The following is a 17804-nucleotide window of genomic DNA, read 5'->3' as shown; positions in this document are numbered from 1 at the left end:
TCATGGTCCTGACAAAGTGTTTTTATTTTTCGGGTCGATCAGAAATCCAATATGGCCACCACGCCTGCCATTTTGGAAAACTATTTCAAACTAAAAGTAAAGATCTACTTGGCCGATTGAACTGAAACATTGTAGGAATGATCGAATCATGGTCCTGACAAAGTGTTTTTATTTTTCGGGTCAATCAGAAATACAATTTGGCTGCCATGGCCGCTATTTTGCTACTAAGTTCTAATAGGCCGATCTCACTTAAAATTGGTCTAGGAATGATCAGCTCATGGTCCTGACAAAGTTAAGTTAACATTATACTATTTTTTACTCAAATTGGTACATATTTCAACAACACAAATAAATACTATAGACTCAGGTGACCGTTAAGGCCCATGGGCCTCTTGTTGTAAATAGGATAAGATGCATTCCATAAGGCAATCAACTTGCATTCTTTTTATTTTTCTGTTATTTTACATACCAACAAAAATGTACCGTTTGAATTTGAAATGTTGCATTTTCAGTAAAAGTATTAGTTTTAACTTCCATAAAATATAAACCATTAAATATCATCTTTTTATTACATTTTTAGCACAGAATTATATATATATAATCTACTTGGTATCAGATGTAGAGGTCATGAGGTTTTGTAACTTCACCAACATGTTTGTCCTTTGCAAATGTAACAAATTGACATTTCCTTGTCTTCATCAATGCTAGTTCAAAAATATTTAAATGTGGGATATACTTTATGCATTCATGTTTTCATGGCTAAATCACATATGCATTCACCACTCCAATAAACAACACTTTAGTTATGTATGCTAAGAATAGTGTAAAATAAGGGTTGAAGCAAAGATAAAATTCACCCTTTATATTTTAACTGAGACAGTTTACTGTCTCCAGCCACAGTGGGTTTTTTAAGGATGCATCTAATTGATGCATTACTAATTTGGGAAACTAATATGTGTACAAGTCATATGTACTAGCATCTTGAATCACTGTTATCAAATACAAAAAATATCAAAGACAATAACCAGAATTAACTTTTATTCTGTGTTTTTTTTTAAATACAGTGCAACATATACATGTACATCTATCTCATATCATACACTCCCACAATCACAATCTCTGTCATACTACACTTTACTTCTCCAGGCATGTAGGCATGATGCATGCATACACAAACAATGCCAACCCACAGTAAAATATTGGTCAATTTTGAATCAATTTATATCCAGGTCTTATTCTACATCTATAAAGGATTAACCACTATTACTATGCTCAAAGAAACTCTCTTCTTCCATTTTATTAATACAGACTTTTATTACAATGTATTAAACCGACAATAAAAGTCTTATATAACTTGAAGGTACCCATACCAATAATTAATCTTTATGGATATAACTGAGATTTCATCATTTTCATGTATATCTTTATAGTTTTGCAGAATCCTTCCATTTAAAACTAGAAAACATTTTCATCAAAAGCAACAGAAGAAACTGTTTCTTTAATATCTGTCCTTGTTAGTAGTTATGATAACAAATAAATGTTCCTACATCAAATCATTTTTTCTTTCCTGTCTTGCCTTTGGCCTTTGGTTTGGTTTTGACTCTTCCCGATTTCTTCAGGTATGTCTTGTGTCGTTTTATTGCCCTTTGGTTCATCCAACCTGGGTAATGTCCATCTTCGTCTTTTAATGTCACAGGGTGGAAAGATTTCCCACTGTGTTCCATAGTGTCCTCTACAATTACAATGTGATATATTAAACATAATCAATTTCTGTCTTTATACAGTACCATATATTCATATATTTGTTAAATTAGTGTAATAACACTAATAATATACAAGTATGCCAGTATCACTATCAATCAACCTAGCAGAACAAGTTCTGTCCTGGTCACAAATTAAAGAAAGCTCAGAAGCTTTGATATCTTTTCAACCCTTCCTTTAGTGTTTGTCAGAATCTTTGATATCTTTCCATCCCCTCTGTTAGTGTTTGTCAGAATCTTTGATATCTTTTCAACCCTTCCTTTAGTGTTTGTCAGAATCTTTGATATCTTTCCAACTCCTCTGTTAGTGTTTGTCAGATGCTTTGATATCTTTTCAACCCTTCCTTTAGTGTTTGTCAGAATATTTGATATATTTTCAACCCCTCTGTTAGTGTTTGTCAGAAGCTTTGATATCTTTTCAACCCTTCCTTTAGTGTTTGTCAGAATACTTTTGAGGTTGAAGTAGGTTATGATCTAGGAATTAATGAGCATCGCTGCAGTTCAGATCAGAATACTTGGAAGAAATGAAACCATGTGGATCTTTCCTTCAGTTCATTGAAATTTAAAATGAATGTATACTTCCTTCAGTCTTCACAATGATCTAAAATTTGATATCATTCAAGCTTTCCTTCAGTCATTTAAAATACAACAATTATAAAATATATCTTTAGGAAGGATCAACATGATAGTACATTTTCTACGTGTGTTTTCTGCAGGACTGTCTACATAAATTGATAATTTATGAATTAAATGTAAAATGTTGGTAGCACATTGTACAGTGGTATTTAATTAACTTGACATAATGTCATGTTTCGTTATTGTTTTTATATATTAACATACCTGCTTTCTTTTCCATTTCTTCCTTCAGTTCTTCTGCTGTTTTTACTAAAATTACAAAGTTAGAAATGTTAATTTGTCAGATTGCCTATATATAAATACTATCTTAAAGCATCATATTCGATCATTTCAATAACATTGTGCCAGATAAAAAAATACATGTGTTTCCTATAACATGTTGGACAAATTTAGGGTAGGGAGGTAGGTAACAAATTTTATTTTAAATAATTTTATATGGTTTATATAGGAGAGTGATCTTGACTTTATCATTGCTTCTTTGAAAATTGCTTTAAAAAGTTTAGGGTAAGGCACAAAAACTTAAGGTAGAAGGTAGGTAGGGCTAACGGAAACACCAAATATTTTTTGTTTTAATAGCCAAGTTGTCAATGTGACCAATTTATCATCAAATGAGCACACACATAACTTTTTAAAAGAAAACTACTAAATGAATGTGCTATGATCAGCTTTGTATGCCACTATCCACAAAAGATATCTATTCAGATTAAGTGAGCTAGGGCATACTTTCCAATATGAACCTGAACAATTGTAACAGCAAGATATGTAAACAATTGAAGGAATGGGGAATGGTCTTAACACTGTTTCATTGGTAATTTATTCAGGGGAACTGGACTGTGTCAATTGGTTGGAGCATCTGTCTGGAGTGCGAAGGATCCTTGGTTCAAACCCTGGTCTCGCCGTGCATTTTTCTGTTTCTGTTGCATTTGATGCCAAACAAAATACACCCACAGAAGGTGGTATAGGGTCTTGTTTGTCTTATAAGGGGCAAATTTAAAGACTTTGTTAATTAGGAGGGATGTATGTAGCCGAGTTGGACTGGGTTGCTTGTTAAAATGGTTATAGCGTCGGTCCAGAGTTTGGAGGGTCCAGGGTTTGAACTCTGGGCTGGTCGTGCATTTCTGCTGTTCTTACAATTGGCACCCAACAAAATATACCCACAGAAGGTGGTACATGTATAGGGTCTTGTGTGTCTTCAACACATTTTGATAAAAGAGGGAGGAATAGAATGTAGGGGAACTGGACTGGGTCGATCGCCGCCAACCAGGTAGCTAAATTGGTTTAAATTGTCCATCTAGAGTTCAGAGGGTCCCGGTTTCGAACCCCGGTCTGGCTGTGCATTTTTCTGCTCCTGTTACATAAGTATTGTTCTTACCTTTGTAGATTTCCTTTACTTCTTGATCCTGTCCACCACTTGTCTCAATCATTGTCTTCAACCTTTCAAGCTCTTTCTTTCCATATTTCTCTCTTTTCACATTCCTCATCCTCTTTCGGAACTTGCAGCGAAGACTTTTAGCCATTGTAATTGGCTCAGATTTATCGAAGTTATACCTTGTATAAAGCTGAAATATAAAGTACACATCTCGATCATCATACAAAAGTAAAACTATATGATGGGACTTGTTTTTGAATAAAGAAAAAATGTCATTTTATATATATATCAAATCTCTTATCATGTCAATCATGCATGACCACTTTTAAAAGCTTTAATTATCTTACTGAATCTATATACAGGATACATGTATTACCACTTTTTCAAGTCTCTTAACCTTTTATCAGGAAAAAAAGCATGAAGCATACCAGGGATGTGAAGTACACATCCCTGAGCATACTAAAAAAAGGTATAGGCCCTACACAAAAACAATATGGACGAATTAGTCATAAAATACCCAACAATTCACGTTGTATGTTTAAGAATGATATACAAAAGTAGAACTGTACATGTGGTGGCCGGTAGTTTATACTAGTTTTGAAGTCTTACCAGATGTATAAGTATTCCTCTCGCTGCTTTTTCTGTCAAAGTAAGAAAATCTGACACACAAAATATTGCACAAGTTAGGACCACGTGTTTACATCGAAGTTACGAAAACGCTTATACGTTGATTAGCGATATTTACGACAAACGCCCGAATAACCCCGATTGACTTTCAATTGTACTGGAGTCGCATTGGAGCTCAAGAACGTGACAGGAGGCTGAACATCGAGGTGACAAGGCTGTTCTTTTATGAAATAGGGATGGACCTGGTGATTTGATGTTGTTATCTGACGAGACGCCAGAGACCTACATTAGCATTGTTATTTGCAGGTCCGTCACTCGTTAGGTTTTACCAAAAATCCAGCCATAGCCTATTACGTTTATCTGTTGTACTAGTATTAGGTGGTTTTAATTTTGTTTACCACGGAATTAAATTAGCTATAGAATTCCGTGGTTTTACCAGCTGACTGGAATATCACATTTAAAAAAAAAAGAGAAATCGGTTGATCCACATCAACAGATAAACGAACAGGCCTCAAGAAAATTAACTTCGCTTGTTATTTTTTGTTTGATTTTATTTGTTCTAGAAATCTATATTATGCACTCATCAAAACTAGGTTATCCTACTGCTACTGTTGTAGAAGAGGACAAATGCACGGCCATACAGAGGTTCAAACCCAAGACGGATGCTCTACAAATTGAGCTACCCTGGTCGCTGACGATTGACACAGTCTAGTTTAATTAATTTCTCTACACTGCATTTTCAGAAACACAAAATCTTATGAAGTTAACAAACAGCAAATCAACAAAGTGTTGTCACAGGCATCTGCATCTGGTTCGTATATATATTTGAAAATAAAGAATAGTCTTCAATTCTATAATTTCTCTGCTCAGAACCTGTATTCAGAATATATATGAGGGTACATAGGGTCAAGACTGTTTCATATTTTCACATATTTGAATTACATACCAGATGCAGATGGAGGGGTGTTATGAATTATTTGAATGTATACGTTTTAAGAAAATATTCTGGAAATAAAGTAATGAATATTATACGTACTATGCAATTTTATTGCAATTAAACAATATATAATAAAAACATTCAAAAGGAAGAAGTATTTGTGTTCAGCATATTTCTGATCTTATCATTACATATACCTGGGTAGCCAATATCTGAAATAAAGTTATGAAAATGTCAGTAGGGAGGAATGAAGCGAAACTATAGACTTCTTACTGCCACCTACCAGGTGGCTCAATTGGTGAAAGTACAGTAATGATATTATATTAATTAGTACCTGGCCTATAGAAATTGTTTCCTCATCAGAAGCAATGTAAGGTCACATCTGGATGACACTTGATTCAGAAGTGGTGCACTGCACATGCTTGATGCAATAAAAGTTTCATAAAGGCATTTGGATCTTCAACAGTTTAAAATTAAGCAAAGAATTTAGGTGTCAACCTCTGAAACCTCCAATGTGGGAGATCTACCTCATTCCATCGTTTTTGTACAGGGACGAAGTGTTTATAGCAAAAATCTCACTTTGTTGAGCATATAATAATAGGGCTAATGACTTCAGTATCAAAATTGAAAAATAAATAAAAAAACAAATGACCTCATATGATCCTTAATTCTTTTCATTTCCAAAATTTGGGATTAAATTGACCCCCGATGTTGGAGATGTACCAAATCGGGTTTGGGCTAATTTTATGAATTTTCCGTCATTCACAGTCTGCATACTTGCCAACTTTCTGAAATTTCCATGGGGGAGATTAGGTGTGCTCAGAATTAACATAACAGCATAAATAAAATGTGTGTATGTACGCCCTAGGGAAAAATAACACTTTTATAATTAGACGGCATCATTTGAGCTGTTCTAACGGGTGAAATCATCACATCGTAGAAAATAAGAATACTCCCTGTTTAGCAAATTCACAGGTTGATAATACTCAATTTTGGGGTCCAAAATCGAGAGTCTCCCTCCTAAATGGGGAGAATTGGCAAGTATGAATCCGGGTGATTGACACCTATGGTAAAATATACTAATAATTAACGTATAAACATTTTTTTAACAGTGTGGAAAGAAACATCAAGTTGCATTACCTCGTCAAAATTTGAAATTCATGTTACAAAATGGCTTCTATGAAGACCAGCTCCTGTTGTTTGCGGACCTACTCCATGATGAGACATGTCCACAGGATAAGTAAATTGCAGGACGTGTACACTCCTGTAAGATGTGTCGAAACAGCAAGTCAGCAGCCGTACCAGGATAGGAACTCATTGCATGCACCAGTCTTTGCAGAAAAGGAACTTTTAATCGAGCATATTCAAAAGAGTGTTGTTTACGATGATGGTATGTAGTTTTGTATTGTATATTTAATAGTACGTATTATAGACTAGACAGTCTTTGTCGGATATTACTGTGATGCAGCACCCCTGCTGGTCGATGTCCATTGGGTGATGAGAGGCTTGTGCGTGCATAGGGGGATTCGGGATTATAAAACGTGCATGTTCACAAATCTGTTCTTCTGTTTTGGGCCAGACATCAAAAGTATGGTTGTAATTATAAGGGTTCCTGTATGGTCGATCTGGTGACATTTTAGGTAACTTAGATTTCTATTTAGGGTTTGGGAGTAGTCGTCTTAATTATTGATTCATATAATTTGAGGACATATTATTAGTCATAAACATGTCAAAACAAATAGGGTTCCTGAACAAAACTAGTGTTTGTAAATTTTAAACTTAATGTAAATAAATGGTCCTCATGCAACGCTGATAAAAAAAATTCCATTAGTGTAAGCAAAATTTATATATAACTCTTCTAGTTTTCTATTAGACCAGTTTCTAGAACCTATTTTGTATTATTACCAAAATGTACATTCACAATGAACCTGGAAGAAGTAAGAAATGATGTCAGTTAAAGGATAGGGACTGTCGGAGTAGAACCTGACACGCCACAAGTCCCGTTACAGTATACACTAAAACAAAAATTCAGTGATTCATAAGCAAAGTGTATGTGCTGCTCAATTCGTTTTATTCTTGCGTAATTTTTCAGTGTGGGACTAAGTGTAGCTAATGTTATATAATTTGTGTGATTTAGTTAACGTAACAGGATATATTATAAATGTTAGCAGTGTTAGTACTGTACATGTTTTTAAAGTGAATTAAAAAAAAGTTTTAAAGATTCAGTTTCTAATTTCAACAAATACAAAATAGTTATGAAAAGATTAAATGAAATATCATCCTATATAGTATCTAAATAAATAGAACCTTATTTGTACAATTATGCTAATTATTTATTTACAGAAAACATATTGGCATTGAACAAACCAAGTGGAGTTCCTATAAAAGGTAAAGTTACTTCCTTATAGAAACAGTTATATTTTTAGGGCATTGAATTAACATAGTGGATTTAATTCCTACACTTCTTTACTTGCAAAAGTGTTCATGTTTTTGTTTGTGTTTTTGCTCAAGTGTATACCATGAACATTTTTTTTCAGAGTTCTAACGTCAAGATCAAGGTTACTATTACTATTTATAGTAAATTGTTAAAACAATGATATAAATTTGTCAAACATTGATACTTATATTTCCACACATGCAGTATATCTTTCCCAACGGAAAAAATGAAAATTTGACCAATGTTAATATGGCTACATTGCATTTTGCAAATAGAGCTTATAGCATTGGCACTTAACAGACCCATCCTTGATACTCACTTAAAAGACCCACCCTCGATACTCACTTAACAGACCCACCCTTGATACTCACTTCACAGACCCACCCTCGATACTCACTTAACAGACCCACCCTCGATACTCACTTAACAGACCCGCCCTCGATACTCACTTAACAGACCCACCCTTGATACTCACTTAAAACACCCACCCTCGATACTCACTTAACAGACCCACCCTTGATACTCACTTCACAGCCCCACCCTCGATACTCACTTAACAGACCCACGCTTGATACTCACTTCACAGACCCACCCCCGATACTCACTTAACAGACCCACCCTTGATACTCACTTAAAAGACCCCCCCTCGATACTCACTTAACAGACCCACGCTTGATACTCACTTCACAGACCCACCCCCGATACTCACTTAACAGACCCACCCTCAATACTCACTTAACAGACACATCCTCAATACTCACTTAACAGACCCACCTTCGATACTCACCTAACAGACCCACCCTCGATACTCACTTAACAGACCCACCCTCGATACTCCAGGGTTTACAATTCCGCTCTCTGCACCCCTTGAAGATGTCATGGAAAATTGGAAAGTGCAGTGTGCATCACCTTGTAGGTGAGACAACAAAACTAGTTTGATCCTTTGATGTACATCAAAAGAAATCAAATATGTTGGTTGCATAATAGTAAAACTGACTGGCTTTGAAGTCAAGTGTCGCTCCTCTGTAATCTTTAAAGGACAGGAATCAGCCTAGAGATTGGTAACATTTTTTAGGTCACCTGAGCTTTGCTCAAGTGACCTATTCCAATCGCTTTCCGTCCGTCGTCGTCCGTCGTCTTTCGTCCATCGTTCGTCGTCCGTCTTGCGTCGTGCGTAAACTTTTACATTATCAACTTCTTCTCAAGAACCAGTGGATGTAATTTTTTCAAACTTGGTCAGAATCATCCTTGGTAGATGAGGCTACCAAATTGTAAAATTGGATTCCTACCCCATCCCTAGGGGCCAGGGCGGGGCCCAAACGGGAAAATTAACCAATATTTCAAAAATCTTCTTCTCCAGACTCAGAGGTATTACAGTTATTTTCTCTGCATGGATGGAAAGATCATCAGGGGCTTTATTTAAATTGTAAATTTCAGGACCCCCGAGCTATCCGTTCTCCCTTGGGGAGGGGGTAAAGTTTACTATAGTTTATATAGGGAAACAACACTTTTGGGTATATTTTGACAATTTTCTGTTGGAAATTATTTTTACTTGGTCAGAATCATCCTTGGAGGAGGAAGATGGTTTTAAATTGTAAAATTGGGATTCCTACCCCAACCCTAGGGGCCAGGGCGGGGCCCAAAAGGGAAAATTAACCAATATTTCAAAAATCTTCTTCTCCAGACTCAGAGGTATTACAGTCATTTTCTCTGCATGGATGGAAAGATCATCAGGGGCTTTATTTAAATTGTAAATTTCAGGACCCCCGAGCTATCCGTTCTCCCTTGGGGAGGGGGTAAAGTTTACTATAGTTTATATAGGGAAACAACACTTTTGGGTATATTTTGACAATTTTCTGTTGGAAATTATTTTTACTTGGTCAGAATCATCCTTGGAGGAGGAAGATGGTTTTAAATTGTAAAATTGGGATTCCTACCCCAACCCTAGGGGCCAGGGCGGGGCCCAAAAGGGAAAATTAACCAATATTTCAAAAATCTTCTTCTCCAGACTCAGAGGTATTACAGTCATTTTCTCTGCATGGATGGAAAGATCATCAGGGGCTTTATTTAAATTGTAAATTTCAGGACCCCCGAGCTATCCGTTCTCCCTTGGGGAGGGGGTAAAGTTTACTATAGTTTATATAGGGAAACAACACTTTTGGGTATATTTTGACAATTTTCTGTTGGAAATTATTTTTACTTGGTCAGAATCATCTTTGGTGGATGACGGTATCAAATTGTAAACTTGGAATTCCTGCCCCATCCCCAGGGGTTAGAGCGGGGCCCCAAAGGGAACATTTACAAATATTTTAAAATTCCTATCCTTTGATGACATGACAAGTATTATATTTCACTTAGGTTACATGCTGATTTCCACATCACATCTAAACAATAAAATAAAGCTACCAGTACCTATGATATAACTCAGGTGACCGCTAAGGCCCTTGGGCCTCTTGTTTAATACCTAATACCAATCAAATAGCTGGCCGTGTGCCTTCAATTTTGCTGTGACATATTCCAGGGGTGCAGAGAGTGAAAGTGAGCATAACCCCTGGAGTATCCAGTATGAACATACCCAAAAGTTCCTTTGCTGAGTAAATTGAAAGCCTCATATATGGTTATCTATAATTATGTACAAATGAACCTGAAAAGCTTTTGATTTCTATGTGTGCCAAATTAAACTACTTCAAGTTATGCTTTAAGCAACTTCTTCTCTGAAATTAAGAGAGAGATGTCAACAATATTAAGTTGAAAACATCCCTAGGTGGTTGAGATTAAAAATTGAACAAATGGTGGGGCTGACCACCCAGGGGCTGAGAGTCGGGCCATACAAGGTAATTTGGCTATATTGCTTTAAGCAGCTTCTTCTCTTGAACTTAGCGATGGATATCAAATATATTTTGTTGGAAGTATACCTAGGTGGTTGGGATTAACAATTGCGCAAATTGACAGACTGAACCCCCGGGCTAAGAGGTGGGGCAAAAATAGTTTATTACTTGGAAATGATTGATATATCCCCACCCTACCATATATAAAATTGCTGAGTATATAGAGATGAATGCACGGATGCTTCAAAAATGGCTCTGGGGTCTGGCCTCACCCCTGGAGATTGAGTCCCTGGGTCATAACTTTGAAACAGATGAGATTCCCAACCCAAAACTAAATATATAAAAGCATGGCATAAAGAGACGAACACACTCATCATATTAGCATTGACCCTTGGGTCTGGCCACACTCCTAGGGACCTAGATTCTGAATCACAACTTAGAAACAGTTGAGATCCCCACCCTATAACAATATATACAATTGCTGAGCATAAAGAGACGAATGCACATATGCTTCTAGGATGACCCCATGGTCTGGCCCACCCTTGCAGACTTAAACCCTGGGTCATAACTTTGAAACAGTTGAGATCCCTACCTCAAAACTATACATACAATTGCAGGGCATAAAGAGACGAATGCAGTTTTGATATTAGAATGGATCCTGGGGTCTGGCCCAACCCTAGGGACCTAGTTTCTGAGTCACAGCTTGGAAACAGTTGAGATCCCCACCCCATAACCTTACATAAAATTGCTGGGCATTAAAAATTGAATACAGATATGCTACAAAGATTGGCCTTGGGGTCTAGCCCTATCCCTTGGATCTTATTTGCAGAACATTTTGCCGTGATTGCTTAGATATCCAGGGTAGTGATACAGGCATTCTGGGCCTCTTGTTAGAATTGAAACTGGGATCTGGCCCCACCTCTAGGGACTTAATCCTTGGTCATAACTTTGAAACTGTTGAGATCCCCTCTTTTTAGCCATATATACACAATTTCTGGGCATAAACAGATGGTTACAGTCATGGTATTATAATTGACTCTGTGGTGTAGCCACTCTCTTAGGGACTTAGTCATTGGGTCATAAACTTTGAGGCCCTAACCCTATTATAATACATTGCGTATTTGCATTTGGTTAGTATGAAGATTTGAATACACATATGCTTGCTAGATTTGCCCCGTCATAAAACTTCCAGGTGAGCAGTACTGGCCCGCTGGGCCTCTTGTTTTTTATGGACATCAATCTTACTAATTGTTTATCTGGTATTTCAGCTTTACATGGTGAAGGCGTTCCCTCAATGGCTGATATACTGGAAGATTTAAGAGAATGTTTTGATACTCCAGAACTTGAATATATGCTAGGATTATCAAGGTAATATATAGATACAGTAATTGGAATACTATGGATATTGGGTTAAGTCTGTACAAAATTAGCTACATTTATATACAAAGTTGTTTAAATTTGTGCATTAGAATCTTTAATGTAAAAATATAATTCCTGTAGTATACATCTGATACTGTCAACCTGTACAAGATTCTATAAGATTCCCGTCTCAAGCTCCATCTTATAAAACAAGTCTACAGCTACAGATCGTGTAAAAGTTACACTTGTTGTGAAGAGATCTGTACATTAGCTTAATATTTTTTTTCAGAAACCAGAGTGGCATTATATTATTAAGCAAGCATGCCCTGGCCAAAGTGAAGTTAAAGAGGTCACTGCAAGGGGCAAGATCGTATCAAGACATCAATCATGAATTTGTGTAAGTATATTTGATTGATTGTGATGTTAGCTAGTTTTTAGCTCACCTGGCCTGAAGGGCCCAGTGCGCTTATCCTATGGTGAGACTACTGTCCGGTATAATTTTTTACTTTAAACAATTTCTTCTGAGTAATTAAGAGACCTATGTCATAATATTTAGCAAGTATCATTCAAGGATGAAGGGTGCGCATGCTACCAAGATTGTTAAAAATAATGACTTTCGCCCATATTCAAGGTCACAGGGGTCAAACATGTTAAATATTTAAACAACATCTTCTGAATAACCAAAAGGACCAGGGTGATGATATGTGGATGGTAAAGTGCTCGGGTGAAGTGCTACCAGTTTTGTCCAAATAAAGGACCTTGACTCATATTCAAAGAAATTCAGATATTGTTCCATTTTGCTCAAATTTTATTTGAAGGTGTATTTTGTCACTGCAAACTCAGCCTCAACATCAGTTTTCTGATTTGACAAAATGGCTGCCGTATATTGGGTCTGATTGGTCGAAATTCAGTTACTGTTCGATTTCGCTCAAATTTGGTGTATAGATGTATCTTGGCACTATGAATTCAACTGTGACTTCTGTTTCCTGATCTCATTCAGTTACTGTTCAATTTCTGTTAAATTTAGTATGTATATGTATTTTGGCACTGCCAGCTCATCCATGGCATTCATGTTATTATTTGACAAAATGGCCACAATATAATAATTGGCTTCTGATTGGTCGAAATTCAGTTATTGTTTAATTTTGTTAAAATTGGTATGTAAGTGTATTTTTGCACTGTGAACTCAACCGCAGCATCCGTTTTCTGATCTGACAAGATGTTCGTCATATACTTGCTTCTGCATGATTGATCGAAATTCACATATACATGTATTTTGATTTCGCTGAAATTTGGTATGTACGTGTATTATGGCACTGCAACTTCCTTTCTCCCTTTTACATTTGTTTTTCCAAATTTGGGGGTAGTTCGCATTGGGGGATATCTGTAATGGCCGGCTCCCATTACAATTAGCACTTGTTCCTTTTATACCTCCATGTATTGCCAAATTGTTTATAAAAATGTAAATTTCCGAATTTCGGCTCAAACTTACAACGCTTGACACATTGAATCTTATGCACAAAGTGGGGACAGGCAAGACATCTCATTACACGTAATTCTTGTTAGGTAGCAAGTGTTAGATCAATGCAGGCCCATTGGGACTCCTGTTTGAAACATCATTTCTGAAAGACATTTAACTGCTGCTGCTGTTCTCAATTATGTGACGAAGTCTAGTCTAGTCATAAAAGCATAGCTTTTTTCTCTTTTTTTTTATGGGTGGACGGTATGGGAGTTATAAATAAATAGGGGTTGGGGGAGAGATATGTTTTGCGCCAAAAGCGGGATATATATGTTGTGTTTTATGACCCGATTTTTTTGGTACAAATAAAGTTATCTGTTTTAAATGTGTCATTATGGTCTTGACGATTAGAAACCACATCATTATAATGTGCTGTTAAGTATGGTTACTATTTCCATTTGAAGAAACTGAAGCTAGTAAAACATTTTAAAAAATGTTGCTATTTTAAATTTTTAAATCAGGTTTTTTTACCGTTAATTTGGGATGGGGGCTTACTGTCTTATTTTGGGAAGAAAATGTACCAATTTGGAAGTAAATATTCAGTAGTAAACAGCAAATTTTGGGAATTAGACGTAAATATGAAATAGTTTCAATTGGGAATAGGTTCCATTATCGGACCCAAAAAGTCACCAGATTAAAAAACACTGAAAGTTTCTTATTATTGCCTACAACAGATGTGTTTGCTTGGGTGAACCGAAGTTTAAGACAGAAGTCGAGAAAGTTCGCTATCTACGGAATAACATCAATGGACGTCAACAGGTATGGTTACCGTAGTTAAGTGTTAAGACATAAGAGGTTGATTATCATATTCTTTCTTTTTCTTACAATCTAATTGTATGACTTGAATATAAATTATCTGTATAAGGTGTCAGAAGTGTTAGGCACTGGAAAGGGTTCACAGGGGTAAAGCAGTGTTTAAAATTTGATGCAGAAAAATGGTTTTCAACATATTTAAGCTCTCCTATGAAATCATTACTGTGGTCTTCATTGATGTTTCAGTAAACACATTTTGTGATTTAACGATAATGTCATTATGTGTTGGAAGTTGCTGCAATATTTTCAGATTCAAATCAAACTTAAAATTATTTTTTTATGACTCAAACAAAAAATAAACAGAAAATGTTTTTTTTTACATTCACAATTTGCACTTTAGATTGTCACCACTAGACCATAATGGACGTTTCATAGTTGTGAAAGGGTTAAAAATACACATAGAAAAAAAACAACCTAGAAAATACTCAAGAAAGGATATACATAATCGTTTGATTACATCAGTTACATGTAGTGTCTGCCTAAACATTACTAAATAAAGTCAAGACACCGGTCTTTTTCCTGCAGCAAAATACTTGAAAATACTTAAGATAAGTTGTTTGTGTAACATTTGTAGGCTGTTTGAGCATACTGTAAAAATTGGAATTGTCAATGGTGTAAAATTGCTGAGATTTTCTGTATCGAAAAAATTACCCTAAAAGCATGATGTATGGCATGTAGCTGTTTGTATAAAAGCATTTTACTTTTTTTGATATTTTCCAACACAGGTTTCATTCTAAGGATTCTCTTCGCTGGACTCCTAACTGTTATTGTTATAATGTGTTTTATATCATGGTAGGCCGTCTTGGTGCCACACTTCAGCAGGTACATGAAGAAAGGACTATTGTCTAGTTTCAACGTTAAGGCAGACGTGTTGGCCACAAGCCCCCTGGAAACAACTCCAAAAGTTTCTCTCGTAGGCATTACTTGTGACAGCGGTAAGGATCACTTACGTGTTTGACCAAGTCATAATAATGTCAGTGACTTGGCAAAGAACCAAGATGTAATGTACATTATATAACGAGTTAGGGATACCGGATATACATTGTGTAACTCGGGTAATACAGGGGTGAAGCAGGACAGGACCTGGTGACTGCTTGTGACCAATATCTCAGTTGATTAGAGCCTCGATGTGAACTTTTGAGGTCTGGTTCTAACTATGATTTGACCATTTTGCACGAATCCTTTCTCCTGTTCCTGGTGCCTATGACCAACCCTTGTTTCAAATACTGGCTGTATGCTTGGGGTGAACACTTGGAAAAAAGTCTCTAAATCTCTACTCTAAAAATAATTTGTAAAATTTGAAGAAAAAAATTGTCTAGCTGCTAATTCCTTTTTATTATGGACTACAGTTAACACCCAATTTTTTTATTTACCTAAATGTTATATTTTGTTTACAGGGAAGAAGGAGTGTTTAGAAATGTATATGGCAGAACATTTGAGTCCTATCCTTGGAGATCATGTTTATTCTCATCGTGTAATAACAGTGGCTGGAGTGGCTGTCAAAAATGATCAAAACGCAGCCATCCGAGGCCCTCAGGTACATGTACTTATATTCTGCTTTCTTTAATAAAGGTTTTCTTGTTTGTGTACATCAAAAGCACACATATAAAGAAAGTTAGGTACTTAGAAAATGATGATATAGCCAGAATTCTCAATATTACTCAATATCCTTTTTCAACTAAAAACATTAGATTTACATCTCAAGCATTAAATGGAGATCAGAGCCTTAGAATTTAGGATTTATATACGGTAGACAATAGGTGTGGACAATAAGATTTCTTTCTGAAATTTGTATAACCACGCCTTGACTTAGGTATTTTGTGCTTGATAACATGAAATTAAGAAATATATTAAGAAAAATAATTGTACACAAAAATGTTTTCCGCTCACTGTTAAACATACACATCTGACATCAGAAATAACTTCATAGACAATGTGTTACTTGAAATTCCATAGTATTAGACCTACAGTGTTTTTTATGGTGATTGTCTATGGGTCTACCATTATGTTAAATCACTGAATTTTTCTCTTTTCTATTTATAATAATAATTTGAGGTTCTTATATACCGCTTTATCACAACCTAGTAGTTTGAAGGTCGTCTCAAGGCGGTTCTCAAACTATTATCCCTGGTTATAGGGCCTTTGCAACCAGCCAATACCTTTCTCAATTCCCTGGGGAGCATACAGCGGCTGCTGCCATTTCGGAGCTCACAGCTAGTATTCTACAGTTCTAGCACTGCCCAACCACATACTAGCAGAGTAAAGTATCTTGCTCAAAGATACAACAAAGTGCCGTGCCTGGACTCGAACCCGCAACCCTTCAGTCACGAGCCCGGCGTCCTACCACGAGACTACCGTGCCTCCTATTTATGACATGTACTTTAACTATGACCATAGTAACAACTTGTATAAAGAATAACATAGCACAACCAGTAAAGCATATATACACAAAGGTGTACAATGTGTACGAGTTGTCAAAAAATCACCATCATAGACTCTTGCACATCTATGACCAGGTATAAACATTTAGCATAGCCGAATCGATTTGTGGATTTGGTCGTCGTTTTGTACATCCAAGTGTACATACTTGGTACACTTCGAGAATTTCCAAGTCAACAGCAATTATCACTAGTACATATTTTAAACCTCAGTGTAAATAAAAATGTATGCTTTATTGGTCATTAGTCTAAAGAAGGGTAATGAGTACATATTATACAAGTGATTGAAATGTCGCACATGAACATTTCACTGGTTGTGCTATATGAGCCTGTATATTGTCTATTCTAACCAAACTGAAAAAACCTGTTTAGAAACATAGTAACAGCTGTTTTGATTTTTTGGCAGGTTATTCCGACAGAAGTCAAACATAAACTTAACGTACCGCCCGGGGTGCATGCTCATCTGGTGCCATTGCATCTGCACAGAAGTGGACTGATTCTAAAAAGATTTCCTCATAAAAAGTCAGAATCCTTCCTGATAGAAGCACCATTGCCAGAATACTTTGCCGATACAATGGTGAAATTAGAACTCCAACCTTATGATCAAGATGCTGATGAGTTAAATCAGGAACAATATTCAGAATAAAAATCTCTGTGACCTATTATATTAAACTGAGGAGTTGTGGACTGACATACACATTCTAAGCTTTATTTTTTGAAAATTGTTGGTGTCATAACTTACAAGTTGTTAACTGTAAGTCAGAAAGTTCCATCCAGTAATGAAGGTAGATCATACCTTCAGAATTTAATTTTATCTATCACCGTCAATAATCAATGATAAAAGTTTCCAGAATAAAAGTCATGTGATTTGGCAGTCACATGGTATATTAAAGTCATGTGATTTGGCAGTCACATGGTATATTAATATTTAATAAGTCATGTGATTTGGCAGTCACATGGTATATTAAGGGGGTATGTATACTTCCAGTGTAAAAGTAAATCAATGGCAAACCAACTAAAGAAAAGCATTGGTAAAAATTTGGACGAAAATGGCAGAAATTTGAAAATTATCAAGAAATGG

The 17804-nt window shown here is 36.0% G+C and overlaps 2 protein-coding genes across 3 annotated transcripts; one reads left to right on the top strand and one right to left on the bottom strand.

The window, feature by feature from the left end:
- Positions 1–1023: 1023 nt before the first annotated feature.
- LOC110443873 (18 kDa learning-associated protein of slug-like) lies at positions 1024–4486 on the bottom strand. Its single transcript, XM_021488310.1, has 4 exons — positions 4375–4486; positions 3769–3955; positions 2601–2645; positions 1024–1732 (listed from the first exon to the last, which is right to left on the bottom strand). The coding sequence occupies exons 2-4, from the start codon at positions 3911–3913 to the stop codon at positions 1554–1556; spliced, it is 369 nt and encodes a 122-aa protein (XP_021343985.1). The 5' UTR covers positions 3914–3955; positions 4375–4486; the 3' UTR covers positions 1024–1553.
- A 41-nt stretch (positions 4487–4527) lies between these two features.
- Positions 4528–17636, top strand: LOC110443882 (RNA pseudouridylate synthase domain-containing protein 4-like). 2 transcript variants are annotated; one of them, XM_021488321.1, is made up of 9 exons: positions 4528–4598; positions 6442–6719; positions 7673–7717; positions 11863–11962; positions 12243–12350; positions 14147–14231; positions 15082–15220; positions 15683–15822; positions 17130–17636. In XM_021488321.1, the coding sequence occupies exons 2-9, from the start codon at positions 6500–6502 to the stop codon at positions 17367–17369; spliced, it is 1077 nt and encodes a 358-aa protein (XP_021343996.1). In that variant the 5' UTR covers positions 4528–4598; positions 6442–6499; the 3' UTR covers positions 17370–17636. The 2 variants fall into 2 exon arrangements, with proteins under 2 accessions (XP_021343996.1, XP_021343997.1); XM_021488322.1 differs by lacking the exon at positions 4528–4598 and adding an exon at positions 4608–4698.
- The last annotated feature ends 168 nt before the right edge of the window (positions 17637–17804 follow it).

The sequence above is a fragment of the Mizuhopecten yessoensis genome, unplaced genomic scaffold, assembly GCF_002113885.1.
Source record: "Mizuhopecten yessoensis strain PY_sf001 unplaced genomic scaffold, ASM211388v2 scaffold716361, whole genome shotgun sequence".
In the NCBI taxonomy this organism is placed as follows: Eukaryota; Metazoa; Mollusca; class Bivalvia; order Pectinida; family Pectinidae; genus Mizuhopecten; species Mizuhopecten yessoensis.
Note: the sequence above shows the minus strand (reverse complement) of the source record. Positions and strands in the feature narration are given on the sequence as shown.